We start from the raw sequence: 18,292 nt of genomic DNA on the forward strand, positions 1-18,292 counted from the left end.
ACCCCGTGAACGAGGCATCGGTAACTACCGCCATGTCCAGCCATGGTTGCCAAAAAGGTTCTCCCTTCATAATTTTGTCCTTGCAAGCCCACCACAGGAGATCCTGTGCGACCCTGCTCGGAACCTGAAGCAGATCTGATATCTTGCCCGAGAACAGACTATTGGGTTCTGATGGCCCATTGGAGGGATCCCATTCTCAGGCAAGCCTCTGGCACCAGGAAAATGCAGGATGCCATCATACCTAGCAACCTCAGAAAATCAAAGGCCGGAAGATACTGGGCTCTCTGGAATTTGGTGACCACCTGCAGAATGTGTTGAGCCCTCACCTTGGGTGGCAAGGCTCCCCCCCCACCCTCCAAAGGATGCATCCAGGACTGTTCCAATGAACTAGAGCCTATGTGATGGTACCATTTGGGACTTCTTGAAATTGAGGGAGAAGCCCAGTCTGTGGAGAGGGTGGTAGGTTATGTTGAGATGTTCCAGGACCTATTTGGGGGACCGGGCCCTGATCAGCCAATCATCCAGGTAGGGGTAAACGTGAATCCCCCCTCCCCTCTACTGAGATTGGCTGCCACCACTGGCATCAAATTGGTGAAAACCCTCAGGTGGAGGTCAGCCTGAATGGCAGAACTCGAAACTGATCATGAGAACCGCCAACGCCGAACCTCAGGTACTTTGTGCTTGTGTTGGATAGGCATATGAAAGTAAGCATCCTGAAGGTTCAATGACACCATCCAATCCTCGAGCTGGAGGCCTGAAGGATCTGAGAAAGGGTGACCATCTTGAACGGGTCCTCCTCGTGAGGAACTTGGTCAAGCATCCAAAGGCCAAGACGGGTTTCCATCCTCCGTCCTTCTTGCGGATTAGGAAATATAGCACTTTCTCTAGCAGGTTCAACATCTTTTGAACTAGAACGGATCCAGAACTTTAACGAGTGGCTCCCAGGTGGATGACCGCAAGGCCCTCTTAAAAAGGGGAGGCAGTAACCCTGGGCTACTGTTTCCAACGTCCACGCATTTGACGTAATACCGCGCCATTCTTGCAGATGTTGTGAGTGTATGCCTGGTGTTTGGTGGGTTATGGCCTCAGAGAGGTTTTAAGGCGGCTGTAACAGCAGCTGAGAGTAAAGTGGCCGTTGCTTGAGCGGACTTGGCACCTCTCCCTCGTCCATCACGAGGGAATTTTCTTTGGCCCCTTTGGCAAGTCCTCTCGTTCTACCTTAGGAGTAGTAACAAAAGGATCTATCCCTCCAAGCTGGCCCACTGGGTTGTGACGGTTGTGGCCGTCTGATAGCGGCGCCAAGCGTTTTGGCTGCTGCCTTCGAGGTCTGAAGCTTCTCCAGGCTCTCGTCAGCCTTTCTGCCAAACAGCTGAGTGCCATCAAAGGGCATGTTGAGCAGTCTGTACTGCACGTCCGGTGCAAATCCGGACTTCCTCAACCACGCAAACATGCATATCACTGTGCTTGCTGCCATGACTCTGCTGATACTGTATGCAGAGTACAGACCTGACGGCAGCGACTCGCACATCTCTTTCTTTCCGTCTCTCACGATGTTCAGGAAGCCATCTCTCTCTTCCCCTTCGGGAATGTGTTAAGCCACCATGGAGATACAGTCCCAAAAAGTGAACGAGAATTTTGCAAGTGGCATTGGCTGACTTTAGCACCATGCTTCCTGCAGAAAACACCTTCTTCGCCATTGCATCAAAACACTTATCGCCCCTATCTGGCGGTATGGTCGGGTATGCCACATGCTTGGACGTGGAAGTAGCTGCCTGAAATACCAGGCTTTCCGGTGTCTGAATAAGTAATCCAAATCACTGCTTGATGGTCTATATTTCTTGGTGCGGGTCCTGTTGACAGTCGACTTGTATTCCGGTGCCTCACAATGTGCTTTAACCTTCTCCTGCAGGGCAATGCGACAGGGTAATACAGGATCCTTTCGTGGTCTGTAAGGAACTCATGGTGGGGGCAACAGTAAAGACAGACACAAGTGATTACAGTTCAAGGGTGTTTATTAAACTATATGCAGGTTGGAAAAACATCTAATCTAAACCTAAATCTAAGATGGGAGCAAGCGTCAACCATCAAATGAAAATAAGGCAGTGCTTGGGGCGTTGTGTCAAAATAAAAAGGGCCTATACTAAGAAACATATTGCCAAACTTTACAACTAATACACACATGGTGTGGGATGGGTTTCAAGAAAACAAAGAAGTGTTCTTAAATAATATGTCAGGATGAGGTAGCTTGGTTCTTCCTTCCCCACGTTTTGAGCACGGGGTAAGGTGGGATCTTGGAGCACAGTACACACGCTAGCTTCCCCAGCACGAGTAGACAGTTCAGTTCCAGCTTATCAGGAGCCTCGAGGGCCAAGTCTCATTTCTCTTGAAAGTTTCTTGCCTTCGAGGGCCTGACGTAAATAAACAAAAGTTTCTTCAACAAAAATGAAAGTTTATTTCCTGATGTCACTTTTGGAGAGGAGTTCTCCCTCCCCCTTCTGGGCACTGACACCTCTTCCTCTCAATATCAGGGCCTTGGTGGCTGCGTCCCCTAGTTCAGAGCGCCTGATGGATTCTCAAATAATCAAAACAACAAATAAACACAAAGCTCTGTTCTACGTATTTCTCGGATGATAGATTTACCCCTGGATCTCCCTCGTTCAGGTGCAGACCCTTCTCAAATGTCAATGTCCCTTTAAACAGTTCCAGTGGACATCCCTCGGTCGGGTTCACACTTGTCAACACACTGTTTCTTGGGACTGTAGACTTTCCTTGTCAGCATCCCTCGGTCAGATTCACACTTGCCAACTTCATCTTTACATTCACTTTCAAGGTTTGTGGGATGCACTTCACTTGCTTTCTTTATAGTTTGCAGATCAAAGGTTTTTGACTGTATGGGGATTTTGCTTCACCTCCTGTATGACCACTTTGACCTATCTTGGCAGCTCTCCTACAGCCTTCTAGTTTCTGTAGTTTTACTCAGGTGGGGATTGATCAGAGTTTCTTCAGAGCAGCACCCACATGGTGCTGGTCCCCATCTGCAGCTGGTCTCCGCTTTACAATTTCACAGTTCTTTGAACTTTCTCACTTAGCGACTTTCATTCACCACAGCCCGGTTCTTATCTTATCGGCTCTCCACTCGACTCACCGGCTGTGATGAACCGCTTGGCTTTCCTTTTCACTGGAGTCAAGGCCGGTACCACAGAAGCAGGAGAAATGGTCCCTTGTTCCAGCTTATCGGTGTCGCTACGCTCCGTGTACCGTTGACATCTGCTGCAGCACACCTGGTCTATTGTCCTTAGTCAAGGTTGTATCTATCCTCATCAGCCTCTCGATATTTGCTGCCTTTCTCCTCCTCTTGAACTGCTGGACCTGGAAAGCTGTCTTGTCGTGCGGTCTGCCTTGCTCGTACGGTGCTCTCGTGCTCCACTTTTCATCCCTGTGGGGAAGGGAAAGGGCCGTCAGGTGTGTGCGAGTCTGATCCATTGCCGGACTTTGCCAGACCCTTGTATTGGGAGATGTCAGGTAAACGGCTCTGGTGTTAGTCTGTTCTCTGGTGTGTCGTGCAAAAGTGCTTGTGTCGATAAAGGGGGTGGGGGCTGTGTTTTGAATGTCCTACGTGGTAGGATGGGGAAAAGGTGTTGGAAGAAGGAGGATACCGCGTCTCACCCGTCGGTCTCCCACTCCCCTAGGACCCTCCATCTAGGTGATCCTCCCTCACTGGTCCACCCCCAGGAACTGGATCCACTAGCGATGGCCATGTCATGGCCACCTGGATGACCGATCCCCGGGGACCAGCCAAGGAGACACCTTCAGGTTTCTCACAGGTCACCTTTCCCAATATCTGTAAGGTCATCTTTGTTCAAATGGAGTAGCAGGCCTGCCCCATCACAAAAATGCAATCACCCTAGATATTAGCTGTCTAGTCTATATGAAGCATCTGCATTCTCTGCAGGGTCTAGTTTGCCAAATTATAGCTCTGGCGATGTGTCTATGCCACTTGCTGACTGCAAATTTTCATAAAGGTCCTTCAATCTGGATTCCTTTGAAATGAGGGCCTCAGGAACATTAGGTGTTCCAAACTAGTCCGAAGGCGGTGTATCTTGGTCAGGTGGTTTTTGTTCCTCATAGATGGAGGACAAAGACAAAGAAATCCTTTCTAGGAAGTGGTTTATAGGATTTCTCTACTTCCTTAGATGGAATCGAAGGTTTCGGTGCCAATGGCTTCAATGACTTCAATGCTGATTTCGACGCTGGTGGCGTCAATGAAGTCCTTGAAGGGCTTGACCTCCGACTCAGTGGTGTTTCTGACAGACGAGGCCTGGTCCTGTCATCGAGTCGAGACCTCAAAGGTTTTCTGGCTTGTTTCCCGGGCTCAAGGGCGCGCAGGATTCGGCCTTCGACTTTTCCTTGTTAGCTTTTAACGGCGTGACAGGAGCATGGCTTTTAGCTTTCTCCTTTGAGGGGGCCGGAGTTGATTCTCAAAGATTACATGCATTTTTTTTCCTGAACACCTTCTATTTGGCTGGAGGAGTCTACTTACTTGGGCAGGCTTTTTTCCTTTCTGGCAAGAAATCAGAGGAAGTGGAAGGAGACCTGTGGTGTCTTTTCTTCATCTTTCTTGATGAAGATGAGTAGTGGTGGGAACCCCTACTGCAACAAGAGCATTTCTTGGACCTCTGCCTCCAAGATGAGTTGCCTTTCGACTCGTCTGATGAGAGCCTTTTTGACACTGTCATCGAGGGGGATTTCGTAGGGGGCCTACCCACTGCTAACTTCCCCTAAGGCTCCTTCAAAGCCTTACCTGTGATGGACTGGCAAGTCCCACAGTCTGCTGTCCTGTGCTCGACACCAAGGCACCACAGACGCACCCTATGGGGATCCGAAATAGACATCTTAGTGCCGCAGTCATGACACTTCTTAAACCCGGTATTCGGGGTTGATGAAGCGGATGATTAGGGCATTTCTCGATATGTCGCAGTTTCTGAAGAAACCGAAGCCTGTCCTAATCTTTAAGCATTAGCTATCGTGGAAAAACGGAACTGAAGCTAACCGACACTGCGCGTGTATACTAGTGATGACGGAGGCCCTCGAGTCGACTATCAATGCACAGCACCCTCTACCGATTTCTTTTCCTAAGCAGCTAAAGCTGAGGAATATGTGGGAGGACACAATCCATTTGAGACATTATTTACATATATCAAAAAAAGGTAGCAGGCGCTCCTCTCCAGAAAGAACATGGCATGATAACCTGTTCTGAGATGAGAGTTTGCAGCACATGCTTTTTGCTCACTGTACTTTTCACAGATGGGAAATATCCATTTGCATATCAGTCTTTGTCCCGCTCACATAGGCAGTCCAGCACCAAACTGCTATGGCAATTCCTCTCTGAACAAGAGTACCAAAAGCAACCCCATACAAGTGTTTCAGCATTGTTGGGCCTCATCAGTGAGGTGAAGCTTTGTCTCTGAGCACAGTGAGCAGGGAGTCCACGTCTAGTTGCCCCCAGGTAACTCAGGGTGACCAACCCCAAGTCACTTTCAAATATATCAAAAGAAGGTAGCAGGCGCTACTCTCCAGAAAGAACATGGCATGATAACCTGTTCTGAGATGAGAGTTTGCAGCGCACGCTTTTTGCTCACTGTACTTTTCACAGATGGGAAATATCCATTTGCATATCAGTCTTTGTCTCGCCCACATGAAATATTTGTATGGAACTTGGGGTTGGTGACCCTAGGTTACCTGGGGGCAACCAGACGTGGTCTCCCTGCTCACTGTGCTCAGAGAGGCTCAGCTTCACCTCACTGACGAGGCCCAACAAGGCTGAAACACGTGTATGGGGTTGCTGGTGGTACTCTTGTTCAGAGAGGAATTGCCATAGTATTTCGGTGCTGGACTGCCCATGTGGGCGGGACAAAGGCTGATATGGAAATGGCTATTTCCCATCTGTGAAAGGTACAGTGAGCAAAAAGCGTGTGCTGCAAACTCATCTCAGAACAGGTTATCATGCCATGTTCTTTCTGGAGAGGAGCGCCTGCTACCTTTTTTGACATAATTTACAAACATGTTACTTGCTGAATATCTTCTGGAACATTTTCACCACCACAAGAACTCTTTCTACATCTGTCCCCTCTCCTAAGAAGCAGCTTTGTGACTTTTGGGCACAAAGCCCCATACGTCATAGGGATTGGATTTATAAAGTTAGGGTATTATTCTTGTGAAATGGTTTCATTCTACTGCATCACTAATAACCTTATTTTATTTGTCTGTTATTGTATGCATTCCTGCAAACCTAAAGGCGACTGTATATATATTTGATAACCTGAGTATTGTGTAACATTACTCCAAGCTTTTTTCATTTCAGTGTGTTTTGCGCCTATAATATAGTATCTTTGTACTTGCCGGTCTAAATTGAATTGTGTGCTTCACTGTGTGGAATCGTTGCGGTCCCCTGACCCCACTCACTTTCTCCTAAGACTAAGCTTTAACCACTCTCCATGCTTACCTTGATTGGGTTTGACTAACCTCTCAGTTCCCCTGTTCACTGCAACTAGGGTGGGCCTCCTAAAATTTGTCCACCAGGTCAGATTCCAGAAATCCATCTTAACACAGTGCTTCGCCTGGCAAGAAAAGAAAGGGCTGCTGGCAATTTTCCAACAAGTAGTTCCGGGCCCTTCAGCGGGCTGCACCTTTTGTAGGGGTCTTGGCATCAACGATGATCTGAGGAATAGCTGCATGAGTCCCCCTCTTTTGCATGTCCCCAGCTGAGGTTGCCCTCAGCCTACCAATGGCAAGGATATTCACTATTCAATCAGGCAGGGGCTGTTGAATTCTGGACAGCTTCTGGCCACTGCATCTGCCCAGTAACAGATACACCCATCTTGGATGGGTGTGGACTGGGTCCAGACAGATCCAGCCCTCAACATCCGGCCTGCCGCACACACGCGCACTTTGTCTGCAAAGCTGGAGCTTACCCCAGAAAAGAGCTTACCATATAGGAGACATCCTGCCACTCTTAGGCAGAAAGAAGGTCAAAAAACAAAATGCCCAAAGGGCAGGTAAACATCTTGTGGCAGGGCCATTTTAGAGTATATGGTACTCTAATTGGCATTCAGCAGTAAAATGTAAAAGTGCATAAGACTATAAAAATGAAAACACTACAAAAGTATTCTCTGCGACCAGCCCATCCTGACACATGTAATTAACTACAATTTACCAACAAGATAACAGGGACGTGAAATGACCCTACCACACTTCACATAAGGTTAGGTGTGCAGTAAAAATAATCCACAAACTTTACAATGGAGAACAGAGTGAGTTCTCCTGCAACGACAGCCATAGGGACTGATCAGTCCCCCTAAAGGCATGAGCGTAGCAATGTAAGGGGAGCAAAAAGGCTTCACTTACCTTCAAAAGTCAGGATGGGTTCAAAATAATAGCAACATGTAGGGTGTCCCATTGATATCTATGCAAGGAAAGCAGCAAAAAGAAGAATCTTTCCTAATATGGTACACAATGGTGCATGGTTGTGTATTGTAAAAGAAGGTAACAATAGGTTCACTGCCACCAGCTGTTCAGTTCACATCACAAAAGGTTAACAAAACGTTCCAATGGGTAAACAAAAAAAGGGACAACGTGTCTCTGCAGCACTTAGCTTAAAGGTGGGCTGTGCCATTTTAAACCAAACTAAGGTAAAAAAAGTTTTTTAAAAAAGATCTGCGAAGCTCTGCCTGCACTGTTAGCCATACGGACTGGCCAGTGTACACCAAATAACATATGTAAAAGAAGTCAGAGAGGCTTAGACTCGCCCCAAAAAAGTCCATAAAATATGCAGGGTGCCCCATTAGAGCGTATGTGTGGAAATTTACAAATTACAAAACATTCTTTAACATGAAGAGTGAAAAAGAGTTCCAGAGTTTCTAATGCAGAACTGATGGGTCGTAACTCAAACTGCACAACCCTGGAACCAGTTGCCTGCTCAGTACCTTACTGCTAGCCTTTTGAATCTGCATTCCACTCTTGCAAAGCAATACGCTACGAATAAAGAACATTTTCAAACCCACCTTTTTAAACTAAGGGTATATATGGGTTCTGTCCAGTTTAACAATATAGGCTACAAAGGATCATGGAATGTGGTGTGTAAGTATTTATAAAGGAAACTGAAGGCCTTTAGGCACCGTTTACTGAGACAGCACACAAATGCCTATAGGGGTGAGTTTGTGAAAACATGCGCCAGAGCCTCTGAATCGATTCCACATCATTACAGATGTCAAGTTATATTGTTTCACACACTTTCAGAATTAATGAAAAAGTAAAATGTGCGTTTTACCTTTAAGTAACTTTTTAACATCTTAGCATCAGGCTGCTGTAGTACTTGACAGAATTCCTACAATGGAGGAACAATGAAAGAAAAGAAATACAGTTTGATAACTTGCTTAAATAAATTATATTCTTGCTTCGTTTCGTAAATAAGAACTTCTTTAAGAAAAAGTTACATCCACTTTGCATCACATGATGGAAAATGAACTTTTCTTTAAACATATAATTGAGTTTTCAACTATCCACATTGCAAGCATATATTTCGGCCAAAGTAACAGTATAATTCAAAAGTAATTCCCTCTTTCCCCCCTCCCTTGCCTACTCCCATTACCGCAATGCTAACCGTATTAAAATTGAGTAAAGTGTCAGTGGAATACCTGTATGCCCAATTCATGGCAAGTCCATGAGGTTCATAGCTCTCACCTCACCGGGCAAGTAAGACCACAGAAGTTTCTTCATATATGCAAGGAAACGGGACCACACATAAATAAATGATCTACTGGTGTCTCTAATGACTGCAGTGAGTTTTTCCATAACCAAAATAGGTCACAAATTATATAGCCAGAGATCGATTGATGGCAGTGAATTTTGCTTCCATTTTCACCAAATAACTGGTTCAATGCTAAGAATAAATGTGGATACATTTCCCTGCTTGAATTACACACCCTGCAACAATGTGATTAAAGAAGACACCATATCCCATCCACAACAGGGCAGAGGATCAAGATAAGAGACTTCACTACCTGCCTGTCCTCTGGCGTCATCTACTCCATCAAATGCCCATGAAGGAAACTTTACATAGGCCAAACGACAAGACCTGTCAAAGGTAGGTGGTCTGAACATAAATTAACCATAAAATGTAAAAATGTTAGGTCACCCGTAGCAAGACACTTTGCAGAACATAAGCACACCATTGCCTAGATTAAATTTCAGGTGATTGAAGTTGTCAAACGACCAGAGAGGGGTGGGAATTACCAGACCCTGCTGGTTCAAAGAGAGAAATATTGAATCCATCTTTTGCACACTCTACAACCTAGGGGACTCAATGAGGATTTTTCCCTAAATTGTTTCATATAGAACTATAAGAGATGGAATGAACCCACAGGGTATGCCTAGTTGTGCAATTATGCAGTTGTTCATCTTTGACAGAGTTATGCCATAATGATGTTGTTCATCTTTGCCAGAGTATATGAGATTGTAAGAGTTGTGCATGGACCAGAGTTCAATGCCTAGGTGAATAGCTTGGGGAGAACGCAGCCAATTATTGACTATATATGATGAACAACTTTGAACCGGCAGTTGTCGAAATGATAATCTGTGCAATATGTTCCGCCTCAATTGTAATTAAACACTATAAAATGTTTCTACACTTTGAACAAACTACGGCCAAGATAAAGAGTGAACATTGCATACCTAGAAGATCCACGTGATTGCGTATTACATATGCCTGACAGTGAGCCCTGAGCAATCTGATTTTTCATTATATATGTAATTAATACATTCGTTTAGTATTCTTTATTCCTCCAAGGCTCCCATTTAGTGACTCTAGGATATATATCTTAAGTAATATGAGTTTCTTTGCCCATTGAGCTTTAACTCGCATCTGGTTACATTCTGTACAACAGATTAGGGGGACATATTTATATCCCTCTGTTTGGGAAGTAGAGATATATGAACAGAACGCCTACTTCAATGGGTGTACCTTCTGTCCATCTATACGCGACATATAAGTTTTCTCTCAACATCCAGGTCCTCTGAGATGACTGCTTAAGTCTCACTCTCATGTATGTCTGTTAATGTTATGCATCCTCTTATACACATCTGCGTTCATTGGAGTTAATTACAATGCCGCTGATTGTGGAAGGACTGTAACACCATGGGGGATGAGAGTACACAAATATGGATGTGAAGACACCGATTACATTCCGAGTACTTTATAGAATTATAGGTTGTCATTTTATTATTACAACATCGCTCTTAAATCTCTCTCTAGTTGGGAATCTAAGCACACACATGCTAGTCACAACACTGCTAGTTCACACTGTAGCTCTAGCACTGCTTTAGATACAAGATATCATATTTTTTCCACATAACTTAGGAGATCAGGTGCATCAACGTTAGGTACTTTGTTGCCACTTCATGGTTTAGTCCACTCCAAGATGGACGCCGCACTTTGAGCAGATGGGATTAGTCCCTTCTCTCTACCTTCACTCTTTGAAGTGAGTATGATTTACACAAAATCACAAGACAAAAGGTGCACAGGCACACTGCGCCAAGGAAGTGCAATCTTTAAGTGCGGTCTGATGTTTATTCAAAAATATCGAGACAGCTTGACACGTGTTTCGAGCTCAAACATAGCTCTTCATCTGAGGCTTATAGTTGAATGGGATAATTCAGAGGTCTGTTGAGGCATAAATTGCCTTTATATTGCTCTTCATCTGAGGCTTATAGTTGAATGGGATAATTCAGAGGTCTGCTGAGGCATTAATTGTCATTATATATGACTTACACAAGATGGCGACCTTCCTTTACCGACACAGAGTACTGGTTCCCTGGTTACTGACACCACACGTGTAACAGAACCACTGTTATGAGCGATTCTCCCGCAGCTCAGGTATACCTCCTATTGTTTCCTGATTCCATCTGATCACAGATTTGGCTGCCCGACAGAAGTACGGTTATCCCAAGCCTAACCGTGTTCTTCCTTCTAGCCTCTAGAAGACACGGCTTGGTCTATGAACAGTTCTCCCGACACCGTATTGAACTCCCGGACTGTCCGCACTCAGCCGATTGGAATGTCACTATCTGTCGTTATTGACATCAAGGGTGAGCCACACTTTATTTAGACTTTCAATTAGCTTAATGACCGCAGGACCATACTCTGAATAGGTTGACCAGGATCTTGTGATTTTCAACAGTGATCTGGACTTGCCACACAAACATGAACAGTATGAGGTGTTCTAATCTCCGTGGCTAATGGAATACCATATGCGCATGTATATGTAGGCGCTGCGCCAATCGGTGAGTGATTCACAGACTATTATTGAATCCCACTATATTTCCTTTATCTTTACTACCCTGACACCCTGTTGATAGGTTTCGTTACATGTTGGACCATAGTAACCTATACACACCACCTTCTGCACTATGGGCCCCCGTCCCCTGTATACAACGACTGGGTACGCAATATATATGTTTTGAAACTTGTATGAATTTTTCCCCAAGCAGTGTCTACCAAATCCATATCACTCTTATCGTTAACACAAAAGGGGCACTATTGTTTATCTAGGTGTATTCACACATTGGTACCAATCCACAGTCTGAACTCAATTGGGCAACAAACATCTAGCCATAAGTAAATCCAGCTGTACTCTTATTTTGCCTATATAATTGTTCCTCTGTATGAAATTAACTCCTCAATTGATTGATGTTACATTGAGCATATTAGAATTGTCTGTTAGATGCTCTTGTTCTGCATCCTTGATTGTTTTCCCCCTATATAGAATGATCTGACTTTGTAGACACAGACTACAACATACTTATTGTGTTTTTTTCATGAGATATTTTCTCCACAGTTCGATTAGGCTTAGGAAGAAGAGGACTCTCCTCGAAACGCATCAGCCGATTATATTGGATTATTGGACACATCATGCTTGCATATTCTTCACGATTAAATAGCCTTCTTTGTATTAGAACATCTGGCTCTATGGATTATTCATGAACTTGGTTATTGGAACTTTGCATTATTGAAAACTTAAGTACCATTATCTAAACTGAATTACTGTCTTATAGACGGTAGCATATAGTTTGCAGGAGACAGGAGGATTCCAACCTTGGATCCTCTTCCCCTCTCAAGTTTACCAAGAGTTCAACAGTACCTTGAGAGTGAAGAAAATGATGCAGCTGGACGTCTTCTGGATGCACGCTGCAAACACAGTCTCCTAGTCCTTGGTCGTGGTGACGAAAAGGGGGACCCTGGATGGTCTCCTGTAGCACTAGTTGAGGGAGGGACTCGCCGGCAAAGAATTCTTCTTACTCCCGCGTAGGTTTGTGGTTTTGGCGCCTTTTTCTCTGCATCAGGAGCGAACGATCACTGCTGGTTAGAATAATCTTTTCTCAGTCCTGCACTCTGGTGAGGGGCGTATGAGGAGAGGATTCGTGCTTCTGGAGGTCCACATAGATGCCACGAGATTCATCAATGGCATGGCACTTCAAGGTGGTTGAAGTACCCCGGGTATTGGGATTCTGCAGGCATGGAAGGTCATAGGACGTCGGGCAACGGCTCAAATTTAAGATTGTCTTGAGACTGGTTAGGCCCACCAACCCAGGAGGAAGTCATCCTTGGCGGAGCTTCCCTGTCAATTCAAAAACAGGGTCAGGTCAGCAGTGGTACTTCAACAGTGCTTCTGCTGTTAATGGAGGTGCTGAGGGCTTCTCTGGTGGTCTTCTTCGGAGTGTTAGCTCCAGTGGCCGACTTAGCCTTCTGTCCCAAAAATCTTTTATGCAGGAACCCATTTATTAAGTCCCATAGACCCTTCAATCACTTGAGGGTGGCTGTCATTGCAGGACAGCTAGCCTCCCAGTTTAAAAGGGTTCCAGCTAGGCATATCCTCGGACAAAGGCCAGAGAAGGTTCAGGCTCCTCCCTCACTTCCTCGCCTCAGAAGACACAATGGCGCCTTGGAGTGCTTCCTAAAGGGATCCCAGCAAAGGAAAACTCAAGTAGACCTCACCTCACTTGGAACGGTAGAAGAAGGGCCAAGAAGGAACACACAAACGAATAATGGCAATAGACTGGGGCCATTTTGGGAAAATGGTCACTCATGGGGGCTGTACTGCAGCTGTGAAAACAGCCTGTGAGTAACTAACACAAAAATGGTAGAAAAACGTATCCACTGCCACCAGCCATTTAGGTTTGTCTGTAACTAACAAAAAAAGTTACAGGAGCAGTGGGAAAGGAGTTACTATGTAGCCCCTCAGCACTCCACATACAGTGGTGTGTGCTAATTCCACAAAAAGAAAGGTAAGTAAAATACTACTATCCTTGAGAAATTTAGATCTCAGGGAAAAGTAAGAAATAAAAAGGGAAGCACAAGGGAATCCTCAGCAAGCCAACATATGGTGCAGTGTGCTGCATCAATCCATTACAGATGCCTGTAGTGTAGTACATGGAGGAAAGTGAAAAAGAATTGCAGTAGCAGTAAAATGCGTTTCCCATGTCAGTAGAATGAGTGAGTGATAAAAAGTCCTACTCGCTCAGAAGTATAAATAAAAAATCTCAGAAGACCTGCAAAAGTGCTTGGGGTCTCAGGTTGAGGGGAATATTCTCCCTAACACTCCAATGGCAAGGCTATGCCCCACTCAGTCAGTCAGCAGTGGTCCAATCAGTTACTACTGTGAATTGCTTTCGCAATTAGACTTTCATGCACCAGACAGTCCCAACCCACTTCCTGGGTCCACACACAAATGGCATTCACTATTCTGGAGATCTCCAAACACAACGGCCAAAGAACAAGCAAAACATCTCATGGCACAGCAATCTTAGGACACTGGCCACTGTTAGTAGCCAAACGTGGTAAACGCGGTTGCGCAAACTAAAAATGTTACAAAAATTGTAAATATGTTTCTGCTGCCACCAGCTTGTCTTTAGTCACATTTAAAAGCAACCGGAAATTAATCCAATATTTAAAAGGCTAGGGTTATACAAAAGTAACCCCATTGCACTGCATTGAAAGATGCTGTATTGCAATATAGAAAAGTTACGAAAGAAGGTAAAAAATAGAAAGACAAAAGGGAAACAGTTTCCACAGTACTGACAGCCTGAAGGACTATGGTCCGTTCCCACATAACAAAATCAGCAAAAGGCATGGGAAGGGAAGCTGAAGACTTCACTTCTCTGTAAAAAGTCAGGGCATGTCAAAAGCAAAAGGTTTGAGGGTCCATAGAATATGGAGGCGAATGTGGTCTGAAAGAGAAATATATCCTAACACAGATCACCTTACAGTGAAGTGCAGTTAGGATACTTTGTATCCTTATATATTTTTATATAATGGCGTTTTGATTACTTTTACAATGTGCCTAGGACAAGCTGGTGCAGCAGTGACATATTTACAGTTGTGACATTTTACTTGTGCACTTTAACATTTACCGCAAATGGCTACCAAAGGTGGCTCGCACCCTAAAATGGTCATGCCGCAATGTTTTTCGCTTGTTATTTGGCCATATTATTCTTTGGCCTTCTTAGGTCAGGAAAAGCCTTATGTAGAAATCCGGGGAAATCTGTGGCTTTTGCGGGCTAAGCGGCGGTTACTGTGTGGGGTCAGAGGAATGGGCTGGCACTGTTTAGTCCCAATCCACATCCCTGCTGCCTGAATGTCTGTTGCTGAGCAAATGTTGTGACCCGTGGCTATCCATGATTGGATAGCCACCGCCTGTTTCAATGGTGCAGATCCTTATCATTGGTGCACTTGGGCAGGCTCCCAGCTTGTACTGTGGATAAAGGGAGGGCTCCTGCAGCTAATCAACATATCATCGATGCAGCCTAATCTGCCACAAAGAAGAGCAGCACGCTGAAGACCCAAAGACGACCTCTGCAGCTGACCAGCATCTATTCTCCAGTGCTGTCCCAGTGAAGAACTGCTCCTCTGCCTGATCAAGAAGGACCAGTTACCGCTTCAACCACTGGACCAATTGGAACAACCAGCCGCGACCCCTGCTCCAAGATCCATGCTTCTGAGCCATCAGAAGTGTCCCTGGACCAACCGGTGCACTGACCAGCTATATGCTGGGATACCACGCTGCAGCTGCCGCCGTTCCGAGTGCATCCTTGGAACTTGGGAGGATCGTCAGTTTATGGACATTTTTTGCCTTTTTAGTCTTCTTGCATGAACGGGAGTTGTGCTGGGCCTGCTCCTGTGTTCGTCCCCTTAATATCGCCAGTCGCCACCTGCCCGTGGTGGCTCCCATTTCAGCACTCCTTCAATCCCTGGAGGGGTCCTTCAGGTGGTCTGATCCACAGAAATCTTAATCTTTCCTTGTTTGGGGGTGCTACAGGAAGATGTCTGGCACTGATTCCTAAGCACTGCGATGGACAGGAACTAAATCCTACGTCAAAAAGTGACCACTACACCACAGGGGTGTTGCTAGATCTGGAAAAGACCTGGGGCTATGCTAAATACTGGACTGTCGGGACTCAGGGCTAGCTAGCTTTTTGGTTGTAGCCCCTGAGCTTCTATCTGGGGCTACAGTCAAAAGAAACAGGGCTCGGCCCCTGCTGCCCCTGCAACCCTTGGGCCTTCCACGACGGGACCAAGGACAGAAGAGTGTCCTCAACTGATCCCAGAACATCAGAAGCCGTCACTGGAGAAATCAGGGTCAGGAGGGTAAGTACCTGTTTCTGCTCCTCTCCCCCGTTCTCCATAGGGTTACACAGGCAAAATATCCTGTCCCATGATCCCTCTTTCCTAACGTTGGTCGGTGGAGGCCTGGTTAAGTATTGCTTCCTAGGTCTATACCCAAAGGACTGGGATTGAGCGATTATATTTTACTGACCTTTAGCTAACATTTTGACTCAAATAATAACCACTGGCACTGCCAATCTCTTCATAAACCTAATTGACTTTTGGGCACAAGGCCCCACACCATCTTAGGGTTGGACTTTACAAGAGCTATGGAAGCGTTTTTTTTTTATTATCTTGAAGCATTATTTCAATTTCTAAGTCATCTGAGTACTTACCTGTGTTGCACTGGTCATTGAATCAAATGCTATTCTATTTATCTTAAGGGTTTTGTGTGACAATATTTGACTAGAAGCTTTATATTCTCAGTGTGTAATTTAAAGGCCTAAAACGATTGCATATTTTTTAGGCATACCCATCTAACTAGAATTAAAGGTGTTGATCTGTGTGGACTTATTGTAGCTCTAGACAAGTCTCACACCCTTCCTGTGACTATGCCTTTCCGCCCTGCTACCTTAACCTTGATTTGTTTGGCTAACCTATCATTGTTTTCCCTGTTCACCATAATCGGGTGGCCTCCCAAAATCGTATGGATTTTGGAAATCCTTCCGACCCAACACAGTCAATTATGAGGGATTATGTAGGTTGTAGGATGTGACTAATCCAGAGGTATCGTCACTGCTTAGATGGGGATGCCCTCTTCCATGAGGCCAGGGTTGTGAGGCTGCTACCCGGTCCCCCTGGGGATGGTACTCAGCGGGAGGATCTCCTGGGGAACGAGGATCCCATTGAGAGCAGTGACCACTTCAGGAGAACACAGTATCCCCTTGACCCTCCCACAAGACCCCCTCCTATTCCCCATTACCCGTTACTTCCATGTGCTATAGTAGCATATCCTCAATGGGAACCACTGGGACAAGGAAGAGGCCAAGACAAATGATGATCACTTGCCGTAACGAGTACACGTGTTCTAGTCTCCCAAACGCTCTATTGGTCAGCTGTCAGTTGAAGTAGGAGAGGGAAGAGAACGATGGCGTCAACAACTTTGGTCCAGTACGGACCGAGAACTTAGTGAGGCCTGCGCAGACCCAGAGTGGAGAATGGCAGACAGTGTCCAGGAAGGCAGCACGTTCGCAGAAACACTCTCAGAAGTATGCGGCGCAAGAGGCAGACCGGAGGGGAAGCAGGACACTCACTGGTGATCAAGGCTGCTGGCATGCAACAAAACTACCATAGAACTGCAGGGAAGCGACGTGGAAGACCAAGCAAAGTATAGAGAAGTTAGGAAAGATGCTGAAGCTCCTGGGTGTTAGGGAGACTTCTCTGTTAAGGCTAATTTCCCAAACCTAGCGAGTCCCCCAGCAGCTTTGCTGGATTTTTGGGGTTTATTTTTATCTCCTGCTAAGAGTGAGACTCTTTTTCTCCCACTCGTAGACATGATTTGAGATATCCTTTGACTTTGTGATGTGTTTAATGGGCTATGGGGTCTTTTACTCCATAGGGTTTCATGTATTTTTGGTAAGTGTGTCACACAGCACCCTCCGTGCAGTAACACAGGGGTGTCATAGTGACCCCCCAAACATAGACTCCATACCCTGGGACTGACTACCGTCTCCCAGGGCATGTAAAGTCACCATTGACTTTACTAGTCTTAAATTGGGAACAGAACCAGTACAAACCATCATATTGTGGAAGTACTGCTAGGGGTAATTAGATTACCCCAGGGTCTGTTTTTCGAGGGGGCACTGTGCAGTCCCCACTCGTCGAGTTTCTGGCTGGTGGCAGTGGTTACCACGCGAAATATTCCACCGGAATATTTCCTATGGCATTTTCCCATTCATTTTAAACGCACCACTTTTTGGTGCAATGTTAAAGATACCGCCGGGTTATTTAATATTTATTCCCCTGTTGGGTCTTTTTGCCAGGACTCAGTTTTAAAATGGCGTTTGTGTTCGCCTCTGTAACTCCAACCCAAGTCGAGCCCTTTGGTCCATTTTTTGGCGGGCTTCTCCACAGAAGCCTCCAAAAGTGGTGCCACTCGGTCTGGGTCTACAGGATGTGTGGGAGGGGGGTTTAGGCACCCTGGACTGAGGTGCCTCGGCAACTCAAGTCGCACTCTTGTGTGATTGGCCCAGTGGTGAGCCGCACGGATCACCACTTAGCATGTTTGAGTGACAGCTAGGACTGATGAATGGGGGTTTTCTGCATAAAAGCAGGGCTTTGGGGACTGGAACTTCAGAAGTCGCCACAGGACCAAAGAATCCGAAGAGGGAGAAGCTGAGCCGACCTGCAACGATGACACCACCGGTGGAGCCCTGCTGAACCGTCTCACCACTTCCCAACGACCGAGAAGATCTTCATCCCGGAGAGTCTTCTTCCTCTGAGCTGGTGGGAACAACCAGTTCGCCCTCTTTTTCGCCTTTCTGGATCGTCTCATGGTCAAATCGCCCATGCCAAGCACCCGGCGGCCGGATAGCCACGCTTCACCACTACCACGAATAAAAGGGTAGTACCTTTTAA

General features: G+C 45.8%; 1 protein-coding gene across 5 annotated transcripts in view; it reads right to left on the bottom strand.

Annotated features, from left to right (window-relative positions):
- XPOT (exportin for tRNA) overlaps window positions 1-18,292 on the bottom strand; it is a 1,180,573-nt gene that overhangs the window by 60,821 nt on the left and 1,101,460 nt on the right. For all 5 annotated transcript variants that reach the window (XM_069629779.1, XM_069629778.1, XM_069629776.1 and 2 more), the window contains one exon: window positions 8,327-8,383. In XM_069629779.1, coding sequence (XP_069485880.1) covers window positions 8,327-8,383 — 57 coding nt within the window. The remainder of the gene's footprint in view (window positions 1-8,326; window positions 8,384-18,292) is intronic.

This window comes from Ambystoma mexicanum, chromosome 12, assembly GCF_040938575.1.
Source record: "Ambystoma mexicanum isolate Mex_15411 chromosome 12, UKY_AmexF1_1, whole genome shotgun sequence".
Lineage (NCBI taxonomy): Eukaryota > Metazoa > Chordata > Amphibia > Caudata > Ambystomatidae > Ambystoma > Ambystoma mexicanum.